This window comes from Polyodon spathula, chromosome 9, assembly GCF_017654505.1.
Source record: "Polyodon spathula isolate WHYD16114869_AA chromosome 9, ASM1765450v1, whole genome shotgun sequence".
In the NCBI taxonomy this organism is placed as follows: domain Eukaryota; kingdom Metazoa; phylum Chordata; class Actinopteri; order Acipenseriformes; family Polyodontidae; genus Polyodon; species Polyodon spathula.
Window position 1 is genome coordinate 13079554 of NC_054542.1, and position 14505 is coordinate 13094058.

The following is a 14505-nucleotide window of genomic DNA, read 5'->3' on the forward strand; positions in this document are numbered from 1 at the left end:
TAGGAAGTATGGATGTTTTCACAGTTTGTTTTGTTACAACCTGAATTCTTGATGAATTTAAATGGGATTTTTTCCTTCGATTTACACAACTGTGGCAGGGCCGGGCCCTGTCTGTAAATATGGTTTTGTGGTGTTTTGGTGGTAGTTGGCAGGTATGGGGTTAATTTCCTATGCCAAAATACATGTGAGAATGTGGCTGGAGCTGATTGGATAATTTATGATAATTAGGCTCCAGCCACATGGTGTAAAAAAGGGAGAAAATCATTTTTTGGGGGGAGGGAGTTGGTTAGTGAACAAGTCTGTCTGTCTGTCAGTGAAGGCTCTGCACAGGCTGAAGCCTGAACAGTTTTGTTTTTGTTTAAACATTTTGTTTTGGCCCTTGAGCTGGTTATTTTGTTCCTGTTAACTGTGTTAGTGACCTGTTTTTGTTTAACCTTTTATTTTTGCTCTGTGAGCAGCAGTTTTCTGTTTTGTATTTTTATTTTTGTTTGTTTATTAAACCACACAGACACGCTTAAACCGCCGCTTCCTTGCCTGCCGATATCACCTGGGCCCGCACCGCTACCCTGTCACAACAACTTACTCAACACTTTCAATGTGTGAAAAATGAGGGGGTGAAAAAATAAATCAATTAAAAATAAAAACCTGAAAATGACACTCCTAAGTAAGCTCAGGTGCAACCAATTGCCTTCAGAATTCACACAATAAGGTAAATGGAGTCCATCTGTGTGCAATAAAAGTGGTTCACATGATTTCAGAAGAAATACACCTGCCTCTGTAAGGTCCCAGAGTTGGGTAGTGCATTCAAAACAAATATACTACCATGAAGGAAGGAGCTTACAAACAACTTACAAAGTTGTGGAAAGGAACAGATTAGTGCAGGGGTATAAAAAGATTTCAAAGGCATTGAATATCCCTTGGAGCACAGTCAGGTTGATCATTAAGAAGTGGAAGGTATACTGCACCACCCAGAATCTGCTTGGAGCAGGCCATCCTCCCAAACAGAGCAGCCGGGTAAGAAGGGTGGTCAAGAATGGTCAGAGAAGCCACCAAGTGGCCAATCACAACTGTGAAAGACCAACAGCTTGTCAGGGTAGTGCAAAAGATCTAAGACTGGGATAGAGATTCACCTTTCAGCAGGACAATGACCCCAAGCACACAGCCAAAGCGACACTGAAGTGGCAAAAACAAGAAAGTGAATGTCCTAGAGTGGTCGAGTCAAAGCCTGGACTTGAATCCGATTGAGAATCTGTGGCAAGACTTGAAGATTGCTGTCCACCAACGATCCCCATCCAACTTGACAGAGCTTGAGCAATTTTGCCAAGATGAATGGGAGAATATTGCATGAACCAGATGTGCAAACCTGGTAGAGACTTACCCCAAAAGACTCACAGCTGAAATTGCTGCCAAAGGTGGTTCTACCAAGTGTTCACTAACTGTTGTTTCACAATGAAAATGATCTTGCCTCTTCAAAGTGTTGAGTAGGTTGCGTAAATCAAAGGAAAAAAAAAATCCCATTAAAATGCATCAAGATTTCAGGTTGTAACACAACAAGCTGTGAAAATGTCCAAGGGGGGTGAATACTTACTATAGGGTCTGTAGATAGCTTCAATTATTTTCACTCTGTTTGACTGTTAAATTGTTTCCATCGGCTATTACTATCACGGCTAGGTTTATTCAGTTCACCCTGTTATCCTTTTAACAATTGAAAACAATTAAAAATGCCTAATTAAGCTAATTAATAGTTAAATTAAGGGCGTAGTTAAGTAACTGAGAGCTCAGTTGGAATGAAAATCAGAAGACGCAGGGGTCCTCCAGGACTGGTGTTGAAAACCACTACTGTATAGCAAGGGAGGTTAAGAAAACCTACATTCACCCCCCAGTAACTGGCATTATTAAAATAAAACATACTCAACGCAGATCAGCTGTTCTGAAATACAAGGTTCTGTGGCTGAAAAAATCTGACAGGAGATAGCTGATCAGGTTAATACTGTTGATACTCTAAAAAGGGAGGTCATATACTGCCAGAAGCGCTGGCAAGATGAACAACAGATCGTAAACAAAACTGCAGGGTTTCTCACTCTTCTGGATCAAGTTCCAAGATATCTCCCTCCTCTTCACGTACAGTCCACACAAGCACACCGAAGCCTGGCATTTTAGAGCAATGAATAGGCTACAAATATGATTTATATGTTTTCCAACCAGTAAGCAGCCTGTCCTGTTCAGACAACTTAACAAATGCAATTTAATGTATTATTATTATTTGTTTATTTAGCAGATGCCTTTATGAAAGGCGACTTACAGAGGCTACAGAGTGTGTGAACTACGCATCAGCTGCAGAGTAACTTACAACAACGTCAAAACCAAAAGACAGAGCACAAATTAAGTGACTTGGTCAGGGTTACACAGTGAAAGCTGGGATTTGAACCAGGGACCTCCTGGTTACAAGCCCTTTTCTTAACCTCTGGACCACACAGCCTATGCATTACAAATAACAAAATACTTATGTAATTATTATGTAATTATTGGATAGTTAAACATGCTTTTTTATTATTAGCTAGATACATGTTCCTAAATGCCGTTAAGACACATCTCATTCTCTGCCTGGTATGAGGCACGTGTTAATTCTGATGCCGGTAAGGGTCAAATAGTATATTAATGGGAAAATTGGTCTGTAAGGGCACATTATTCAAACGTCACGATGAGTGATGTTTTTTGACGGTAAATGCTGTTTATGCATCACCCGATGAAATACTGTCATGTTAATCACTGTTACTGGCACGATAAAGAGACTGTAAGTTTTATGAATATGGGCCAGAGAGTGGTGAGGGTATGGAATGGTTTACCTAGCCATATTGTTGAGGCAGAATCGCTTGGATCTTTTAAAATACAACTTGACACCATTTTTCAATCTGTTCAAAGAACCGAACAAGCTTAAATGGGCCAAATGTCCTCCTCTCATTCATACATTTTCTTATGTTCCAAATTCAGAACTCTGAAAAGGAACTGAATTATAAAATTAGACAAATATTTAACTGAGAAGTCTTTCATTCACAAATATTATTATTATTATTATTGTTATTATTATTATTATTTATTATTATTATATTATTATTATTATTATTATTATTATTATTATATGTTGTAAATTATCATTTTCCTGTAAACTCCTAGGTTTTACAGTCTTATTATCATTCAGAAGTTATGTCACTGAACACAGATAAAAATGCCTGTGCCCCTTGTAATAAAACTTCAAACTAATTCTGTTCCTATCAGTTCATGTTCTCAACAAAACAACATTGCTACCAAAACAAACAACAATGGCCCTCATATCTTAAGTTTTATCTGAGAAAAACAGGGAGAAATTCAAATAAAGTACACCAAAATATACATATTTCTTTAATTGCATCTCGGATTTCTGGAGACATTGTAAATCGTGCTAAGTGCTCATTTATATGTCACTAGAAAACCTAATAATAATAATAATAATTATTATTATTATTATTGTTATTATTGTAACAAGCCGGACAATTGCATCGTTGCAGAACTTGTTGTCTGCCCGTTTTGTTTTGTCTTTTATGTTACCTATTGTGACAGTGCGAGGAGTCCTGTATATTATTGTTTATTTATTTTTAGAACAGGAATTCCCCTCCGCCCCTGTGCAATTTATTGTTTTGTATCTGTGGCAAAAATATTAATACTGCTAAAAATATATATTTTTTATATACAGTGCTACGTGTAAGTGTAATTTCATTGAGGTTGTTCAATGCATGCTTTACTATTTTGAACAAATGCATTGCCATGTGCACAACATGTTTGGACTTTATTAATCCGCTCTTATTCTTGTTATGTTTCTGTTGTACACATGTCTCTATTTAATTGTATGAAACATTTCCTTTACTATAATGTTTAGATATTAAATTTGAGATTATTGTATCTCAAATGGCACGATCTTGTAACAGTTTCAGTTCTTTAATAATGCAGACACTATTTCTGGGCAAGCTTTTATGTGGTGCCTAGATTTCAATGCCTAGAGTTTAAATGTTTATAAAGCAAATTGCACATACTGTCTCTAGTAAATTATGAATATAGATTATTATTTAACTATACAGTAGCTGTATCCTTTTCTCAAAACATCGACATTGGAATTAATGATCATTGGTTTAATAACGCTGTGGAAGGGGTGTGGGTAATTCACTGACTAGGAGACAGACAGGTGTACTTGAAAACACCACACAGGTGCCCAGTTTTATTTTCAAACAGTTCTTGCTTTTTCCGGCAGAGGGCACTGTTGACCGTGGGCTGCCTATCAACGATGATAGACATCACCACGGAAATACCACAGCTGGTACGTGAACAGTAAGTGCACTCGCAGGTGCTCAAAGAAATAATAATGAAAACAGAAGGCGAAAAGAACAATGGAAAATAAAACAGTAATAAAACTACAAATAAAAGGTGCTGCACTCGGAAGTGTTATCCCGGTCGCCGCTACCCGCACGACCCGGATCACCGTCCTATTCTGTCGGCTATCTAGCCTGCTCTTTCACAATACGCCGGGGTCTGCCCAAGGATTCCCCGCTCTCTCTCTCTCTCTCTGTCTCGCTGTGAATCTTTATTTTTCTCCCAGCTGATTCCCGGTCCCGATTCAAAGCTTCCGCACTCTTAGCGCGTCTAAGTGGGCAGACCTGAGGAAACAGCAGAGCGTTATTTTATAGGACCAACAATCACCCAAGACCCGCCTCTCAGCCATTCAGAGAGGGGGAAAGTCCACACACCCACTTTCCCACCTCCCCGTGTCACTGCCATGAATCACAGGCGGTTGTTGGGCGACTGCCGCCCTCTTCCTGCAGCCCGTGAACACGCCAGCAGAGTCAGCACAGATCTCTCCCTGTTACAAACGCTTAATAGTTTTATTTATTAGGCTAGAGGCATGTGGCAACGTTGAACAACGTAAGTAAGAATAAAAACATTGGCTGTAAAAACAGTTGCTAAAAATATTGATAATTCATAAAGGGATGCCAAAGGAATTTTTAAAACTGTACGTAGGCCTATACAATTAAAAGGCAACTAAAATAATAAAATCACTCTATCAATAATTTCACTGATGGTGTTTTCAATTAAATTGGGGTGCTGTGGTTTGTGTTATTTACACTCAATTCTATAGAAATCTCTCTCAGAATGTATTTAGTAGAAACTCTACCTCATATTCAGAATGAGAGAGGTAGATTATGTTCCTTTTATTATATTTTGAAAGGAATCAATCAGAGGCATGTTTTTTAGAGATACAGTACAATGTCACATATTCAACCCCCTGTGGACCCGGGTAGAGGCGGATATGTGAAGGTTGGATTTGCGAACATCTATAGAAAAAGCATTTACACATCCAAAAATAGGTTAGTGAACAAAAACAAAACGCAAATTACTTTAAAAATGGGGACATTTTTTGCTTTAAAAGTAAGCAAAAGTAAACTAGATTAATTAGTCTACAAGTACACAGTGTTGCTATCCGGTTTGCTATTAGCCATCTCCACGCAAAGCTTTAAAAAATATCTATAAAACAAACGATAAATGTACAATAACCTGCAATTGATGGCTTTTTTCTTAACTCTAGAAGTCCCTGCCTCCCTGGTTCTGCTTTCTTAATATCTCTGTCACTGTACTTTGCTCTCTTTCTTGATATTGCCAACAGCCAATAAGCAGCTTGGTTTCTATATAACTTCGGCTGTTTTAAACAAACGGCCGGTAAGCATTGCGTTCATGAAGCTTGCTTTGTTTAATTCAAATGCATTTAAAAGCTACAACATCACACTACCAATATCTGCAAGCGTGTGCTCCATCATATAAACACATTGCACAAAAACAAAAGCTTTCTCGACTGGTGTATTGCTACACATAGCTGACTGACACAAGCACACAGCCCGTCTCTCTTAATGGGGAACGCACCAAAAGGCTGATTGCTATAACGCTTTCTTTCTGTTTCCATTGTGGAAGATGCATTTTCTGCCAATGCCATCACTCTCGTAGCCTACTTTTAATATTTAGTGAGGCGGTTAATTGATCGGGGCAGTTATGTGACGGTTGGATATGTGACGTTCCACTGGATTTAACTCTTTTTCAGTCAGCTCTATTGACTTTCCCTGCATTTTGTCAGGCACCATAAGAGCCAGCCTTATGGTTGAAGTCTTGTTTGAAAGAGCAGGCTTGGGGCTTGTCCAGATCAGACGTTCCAAGACAAAACTACAATTCACTAAAGTCAAGGGTTAAGAACATAAGAAAGTTTACAAACGAGAGGAGGCCTGTGGCAGGCTGGCGAGTGGATAGAGGCCCAGAGACAGACTGCAGTTCAAAAAAAATATACTTATTATAAATAAACACAAAATAAAAAGGCACAAGGGCAAAAATAATGATGTTTAAACAAATAACCAAACAAAAAAAGCAAAACTTACAAAAATAAAGATTTCCAGGCTGGGCAATGCCTTCACTAGATTTAGAAAAATTTAGACAAACAAAACCAACCTGCTTCCTCAGCTTCCTCCTCCCAAATGAGAAGCAGAGGCCTCCTTTTATGTCAGGTGGCTGGGCGCCGATTGATCGTTAATTAACCTAATCAACCCCAGCTACCTGAACATAATAAACCCAGGCAGGTAGGGGAAATTAACCCCATCCCTGCCAATTTAAAAAGGGCAGAGCTTTGCTCTGCCACAAGGCCATTCAGCCCATCTTGCTTGTTTGGTTGTTAGTTTCTTATTGATCCCAGAATCTCGAAGGATCCCAAGGTGTCAGCTTCAACAACATTACTGGGGAGTTGGTTCTAGATTCCCACAATTTTCTAAGTAAAAAAATGCCTCCTTTTTTCTGTTCTGAATGCCCCTTTATCTAATCTTCACTTGTGACCCCTGGTCCTTGTTTCTTTTTTCAGTTCGAAAAAAGTCCCTTGGGTTGATATTGTCAATACCTTTTAGAATTTTGAATGCTTGAATTAGATCGCTGCATAGTCCTTTTTGTTAATGAATAGATGCAATTTTTTAAGGCTGTCTGCATATGACATGCCTTTTAAACCTGGAAATAATTCTGGTCGCTCTTCTTTGCACTCTTTCTAGAGCAGCAGTATCCAGTCACATGACAGGACTCGGCTCTGTAAGTTTTGTTTCGGGCCATTAACTCTGTTTCTTTTAAAACTGCAAGCATGGGGGCTTCTAATGATGTCACCCTTACCCTACAGAAAACTGCAATTAGAATACAATGGTTCAGGCCTGGGAGAGGCATCAAGTCTGTAGGTGTGTTTACGTGCATATAACTCAGGCACTCAGACACTACAGTAACCAGCATACAATTCTGAAAGGGCAGGCTTGAGGCTGTCCAATGATGTCTCACTTGCCAGGAACACATGTTCCTAGCAAAACACTACAGAGCCAAAGCACTCACCTGCAAGTAGGTGAATTTTTCAACAATTTGGATTTTTAAAAAAATCTTATAGAATTTGAGCAGTACAGCAACCTATGATTACAAAAAATATAACACTGACAAACAAATTTTTTTCTATTTATTCACATTTAGTTTGGTCTGTACCACATATAGTATGACCTCTGACCCTGTTGTCCATTTTGTGGCCTACAATACATAATACCTGCTTGTACTACACAAAACAGACAAAAATAGGGCTGTGTAAAAAAAGGAAAAAAAGTACTATAGTATCCCATGCCTACAACACCATATGTGCCCACCCACTATCTAATCAGTTTTTTTTATTTGTTTTATTTAGTCACAGAAAAGTGTAGTTACATCCTAACCCCAGTTGCAGTTAGATCCTATCCCAAACCAACTACAGACATGTCATGTGTCTGGAATGGCAATGGTTTAGAAGTGAATAACTGAGTAAAGCACTGCAGCTTGGAGTGCAGGGTGAGTCATGCAAGTGTTGTGCAAATGCTGTTCACGGCATGTCGATCTTTAGGGATCCACAGTGCTGCATTGGCCTATGTCTTTACAAAAGTTATTAATACTTTAAAAGTGCCATGTGATACTAAATGTTCAACAATAATAAGTATTATGATGACATTTCCCTTATAAATAACAGTGACAATATATCTTTGGTTAACTGTTAATTCAGGTTTCACTGTCCTTTTTGGCTTGGTTTACCTACTGTTTAGAAACACCAAATTGTCTCTCCACTGTCGTGAAAATGTGACGTACCACTCACATTCCTCATGCTATAGAAAGTACACGGCCAAAAAAAGTAGTGCCAAAAGGGTGGGTAAATCACCTTCTCACACTAAAAAGCATGGCATGGCAACAAGTTCGAAAGACATTCCATATGTTTACGACACTTTAGCAGTTAAGATCTTGTTTGTGAACTACCATCTACTGAGGAATGTGCTGAACTCATATGGGCTACCGGTATACTGGATCCCTAATAACAAAAAATATAACAGCATTCTATTGGTGAAAGCCTTGCACTGTCACAGTGGAATTCGAATTCAGGGATGTATTATTATTATTATTATTATTATATTATTATTATGATGTTGTGGGAAATGTGGGCGAGTAGGATAGCCTATTGTAGATTTACTACCAGTATTCTGAAAATGTACTCTACAAAACATTTTGACTGGATATTCTTTTTATATCATTCACATAAAGTGCTACTATAAGGATCTGAATTGCCTGAATCTTCTGTGAGAAACCATGTATATATTATATATGTATATGTGTACAATGTATATCAATATATATGCACTCACAATGTTCAACAAATAATGCACAAATAGTGCAAAGCGCTCTCTTATAAATTGTTGGTATTTTTTGTTTGTGTAACGCTATGTCTGGGTTTATTAAATTTTTTTGGTTGCCAAACAAGGCAGGCTGCACTTGCGGTCGTTCAACATGGCCTAAAACGTCCTTGTAAACCCAGTTCAAGAAAGCTGCACCATAGCAGTACAGGGGTGCAAATCATTTGTTAAAATTGGTGCTAAACTGTTTTGAAAGTGCTAAATTATCAAACCCTGCCCTAATATTGGTAGTTCAAATCATACTGTTCTGCATATAATGCCAAATACGTCTGTTATGTGCTAGGATATCTTGAATAAAAAGAGTCAGAAACTATTTACATGGCAAATAATGATGACACAGATAACCTCACAAGTCCTATCACACCCTTGCAAGATATTGTTGTGCAATTGCTTCTAAACATGTTTTCTTATCTCTACACACACACAGCATTTATTTTATATTTTATTTAGCCATTGCCTCCATGTCATGCTTCCGTGGAATCTGTACAAGTCTTCAAGGACCACTGCAAAATGGCCAAAGAATTCTGTGACGTTAAAAAAGAAATGGCTTTACTGGAAGAACGCAAGTAAGTAATCACATTACAGCCTCCTACAATATAGCACTGCCAAATACAGTAAGCAGCACAGGTGTGTACGGTGAGACTAATAAGTTTCCCGCTCTTACCTTTAGTCTCACATTGATAATTGAAATTCAGTAAAACACCTTTTTAATTTTACCACAATAACTAATACTAACCATATGGTGTGCAGTGAAAGCAGCACGATTCTTTTGATGTTGTTTCTGATATGCTTCCTAATAATAGGACTCATTGAATTTGTGGTTGAGTTCTTGCATAAGAGGATTGGGGGTTTGTCAAGCAAATTCTTTATAAAAAGACAAATCTAGTGATTGTTTTGTTTTTATTTAATTAAAATAAGTACTATTATTGTATGTATACATAAATATATGTATACATACATATATTTGTATGTGTTAGCGATACCCTGTTCAGAGACCCACCTTGGGACATTTTGCAAACCACAGTTTGGGAACCACTGATCTGTAACTGTCACTGTCATGAGTGAATCTAGTGTGTTTTATAAAATATAACTCTAAAGTATATGCTTAGCCATTTTTGTAAAAAGTGTGTGGGAGGATGCCATAAAAATAGATAATCTCTGCCATATCAATAATATCAAACTGGCTGCATCCTGTTCCACATGCTACAATTGCATACGGTATATATATATATATATATATATATATATATATATATATATATATATATATATATATATATATATATATATATATATATATATGCATCAGTACGAACCATGTAGTGTCAGACAAATAAAAAATATGCAACAAAACAGTTGCAATTAAAATGGAAATAATTTAAATATGGTTGTATTAGAAAACTTGAAATTAGGTCTCAACTATGATCCATTGTTTTCAACTATAGAATTACAAGATGAAATAGTAAATAATTACTATCCAGACCCTCCATAGGATTTATTGTGGTGGCCATTCCTATAAGAACAAAACAAAGCTAACTCCCAGATCAGCTCTAATTAGTCCATTATTGCAGCAGAAACAGACAAATAAACAGGACATTATCACAATGAGAATGCAAAACTGATGCAACTGAATAATCTTAAGGGGTTGGGATGAAGAAGCAGGAGTATGCATTGTCATTGCATGTACTGCTCCTGATGTTAACAGATTACTGTTGGTCTGAACTTGATTGGCACTTAGAAATAGGTTGTAACCATTGCAAAATAGAAAATAAATGAAAATCAAGTCATTCATTTCAATGTTTGGACAGGAAAACACCACAGACTCGATGCATATTGCTTGTCGGACTTCCTGTTGGGAGGAGACGGCATATGCATTAAAAAAACCAGAACCACACACTAGTAACGATTATATCTACATTGTTGTTTAGTTACATTGCTGGATTGTATCATGGTCTGTTATTGTGGAGCAGTGTCAGTGTGTGAAAACAAACAGTATATCTCCCCATTTTTAGATGTTCTTGAAAACTATTAGTTTTGCTATTAGTTTTAAGCAGGACTTGGAGCTTGCTGATTCATGTCTGTCTTACACAATTCTGCATCCTCTGATAACAGCTAAGGTTAACAAAGCAGTTGTCTTATCAATAATGATATGAAAATATCAAGTATTCACACATTAAAAAAACACAACAACACTGTATTAAACGTCACTGACTTGACACAAGCTCCTTAGAATTTTAAAAATGCTGGTTGGAAAGCACCATGTAGACCCCAGAGGCAGATTTGATGTGCACATAGACTATGACATCACACAGGGGTGACACTGACTACAGAAACATATCTTCCTTCAAAGCATATCTCCCATTATATAAGGTTATGAAAAGACAACAGCTTTGGTATAGTTGTAACAACAATATTTTATAAACCTATAGCTCTGAGTTCAAACGTATCTCTTTTTTTAATATTATTATTTTTTAAATACATATAAAAAATGAACAACAGTATAGGCTACAGAGTATTGCCTGTTTTCTCATGTACTCTAAATATATTTATGACCTGAAATGTTTCATGATTTTTTATACATAGAGAAATCAAGATTTTAGTTAGCCAAAATGTGAATTTTTCATAAATACATTTAGTGTACATTAGAAAACAATCAAAAGCATACATGATCTGTGTTAAAATTGCCTTTATTAAAGCAAAGCAGGATTTTTGGTATGGCTTTAAAAAGTAGTTAAGTTATCACTGTACCAGGGCTTTTGCCTTTTCAAAAGGCATAGAATGGGAGAGCTGCCTTAAACAAGTGTCACCCTTGTGTAATGACAGTCTGTGTACATAAACAATGGATAGTGTATGTGGCTTGTAGATAAAGTAGCACACCACAATAGCCTCTTTGATAAGAAAAGTAAAAGAGTGATAACATTCTCAGAGTTGTATATTATACTCTGGACTTAAATGCTTGTTCATTGTAGCCTACATCCATCCAAATGTTTGTGGTTTAACACTTATCGTGGGTGTAAATTGTTTTTGCTGATAATATATTAGCTTCTTAGCAAATAGAAAAACATGAAATGTTTGCTGGCAAGAAATATTCAATAACTCCGCAAAATTGAGATGCCACAAAATTAACATAATTACTCAATTCAGTTAATAAACAGTATAGGTATAGTTCACATTTGTTTCTATAAATATGTCCGCAGTGAGACATGCACAAAATGAAGCTGCCGCAGATATTTCCTGTTTACAGTATTTATTCTTTTGTACATAGTTTTAATAAGTCAACATGATTTTTAGAATATATATGTGTACTATATGTAAACTACACATTTCCTGTGTGATTTCAGGAAGGGTCGGCTGCTGCCATGGATTACAAGAGCCTTTAATAATGCAGCATGAGTGAACATGAGTAACAGAGCACGCCCTTGCCAAACAAAGCTCCTGTTCTTGTTAGGTGTGTGTGACTAAGCACACAGTTTATGCAAATTTTACAAACTCCTTATGCACCTTATGCAACATGTGCAGATTCCTTGCCAAAAATTGAAAAACAACCTTTTTTTTTTTGTATAATTGTACTGTTTCACAAAAATTGAAACAGTTTTTCCTTATAAGGTTGCAAATGGTAATGTCAATAGTAATAAAGCACAGTGAAGGGATGGCAAGGTATAATGCTGGTAAAGTATACTTCTAAACAAGGATAACATGGTAAACCTGTACTTTCCTCTATCAAAGTCTGTAAGATCTGTATTTTCCATCACAACTGAAACTAAATTGCAACAAGAAGATGGTGCAGCTTTTTTTTTTTCTTTTTGTTTTTTTATATTGCAGCATACATCTGTCAGGAATTCAATATGCTTAACAAATACCTGAAAAACATATGCTACATATTGCAATAATCTGCAGAGCTATTAGTTACACTATCTACAATTTAATGCAAGAGGCTTGTAGATGTAGATTTAATATATACTTCCCACTTACTTGCTGGTGTATTACTAAGATATTCATGAGTATATGTGACTTATTAAGTTCAGAAATACCAGATACATCACGACTTTGCATTTAAACTGAGAGACGTGCACTGAGAGATGTGCACTGCACAAGCACACGGCAATGACATCATAACAAGTTTCCAGTGAAAATTCAATAGTATACCCATGTGACATACTGTTAGCAGAAAAGTGTTCTTTAATGTTTTAAACTGAAATAATTTATTCCCATATTTGGAAGCTGTGTGTGTAATGTGCAGGTACAGCTGACAGTGTCCTAATTAGCCTTTTAGGATACATTTTTTCATTACAGTATATTAAAATTAGCAGCAGTATAATCACACTGGTCCCCTCATTGTTGTGCTAAAGGCCTTTCGGTTGTTCACTTCCTGCGTTTATCATTCCCTTGGTCTGTCATGGTCTGAGTCTGTGATAGAAATGAGGTTGACCTGCTAACACAGTGAGTTATAAGCTGCAGTTTTTTTTTTATTTTTTTGTTTTTTTTATAATTAAAAGATTCTGTTTAAAAACAAACTTAAAGGTGCTTCAGAGACTTTAAACTACTGAGTTTGTTTTAGTTTTGCATTTTACACATGTTTTTTCATGCTTTCAAAAATATTATTATACAAAACGCATTGAGAACAGAGGTAAGCCTTGTGTATCACTCCTTCAAACTCCATTGTATGCAATTTCTGCTTGGCTTATAAAGCTTTTTCATGCTATAGAGAACAGAATTTTGTTTCTGCTAATATTCAACAATATTATATTTTATAGTCAGGAAAGTGGTGTTTCTGGGTACTGTATGTGCTTATGATTGGGTCAGTATCTCTTGATGTCACAAAAAAACAGTGTTTGTAAACATTCATTTACGCTATGTATATTTTAGGATACACTATGCTTTACTATGATATATGTATTTGTTTTTGTAAGTATCGTGCATTCTAATATTTTTATTTCCTCCTTTAGGAAAAAGCTGATGGCTGAGCTGGATGATGATGAAAAGGAGAACCTGGTTGCTGCTCAACTGGAAAGGGAGTTCAGGGAGCTGGCTGAAGAGAATCAGACTCTTATTTCGTGCCACAATCACTACAGTGAACAGCTCGAGATACTCAGAGTACAGAATCAAAAACGACAGGGCTCATCTTAACCTGCTGCTCCATCAATTTAAATTTTAAGCTTCGGTCTTGATCAGCCTGAACCATGCATGTTCTTAAATGCATTTACAATTGAGCATATGATGTGAATGGTCTTTTCACTGCTATTTGAGTTCCATGCCACTGCAGTGAACAAGGGAAGAGCTGACATGGTGCTTACAATAAGAGATGTTTGATAAATGGGACTCTGTCCCACATTCTTCTTATCCAGCCTTTTTTTTTCAAAACTAATAGCAATATTTTAAAATACAGGAAAGTAATGTTTTAGCATACAACAGTTGTCAGATTGGGATGTTGGTTTTTACTAATAAAAAAGAACCAATCAAACAGGAGTCTCAAACTTAACTAAAACTATCTGCTTGTTTCTAATGGAGAGCTTGCTTAAAAAAAAGTATGACATGATGTTAAAAACACTGTTTCAGACAGCAAAGACAATTATTGTGATGAATTTGTAGTACAAATTCACATTCTAAGGGATTACGTCATCAAATACAGCTTACTTTTTAACTATTTTTCTATCGGGTTAAGTTTTCAATACTGTAACCTACAGTACTATATTTGTATAGTTTTATTTAATGGCTA

The 14505-nt window shown here is 36.5% G+C and overlaps 1 protein-coding gene across 3 annotated transcripts in view; it reads left to right on the forward strand.

The window, feature by feature from the left end:
* The window catches only part of LOC121320877 (MAP3K7 C-terminal-like protein), a 38081-nt gene extending 23856 nt beyond the window's left edge, over nucleotides 1-14225 (forward strand). For all 3 annotated transcript variants that reach the window (XM_041259624.1, XM_041259623.1, XM_041259625.1), the window contains exons 5-6: nucleotides 9240-9355; nucleotides 13736-14225. In XM_041259624.1, coding sequence (XP_041115558.1) covers nucleotides 9240-9355; nucleotides 13736-13916 — 297 coding nt within the window. In that variant the 3' untranslated portion in view covers nucleotides 13917-14225. The remainder of the gene's footprint in view (nucleotides 1-9239; nucleotides 9356-13735) is intronic.
* The last annotated feature ends 280 nt before the right edge of the window (nucleotides 14226-14505 follow it).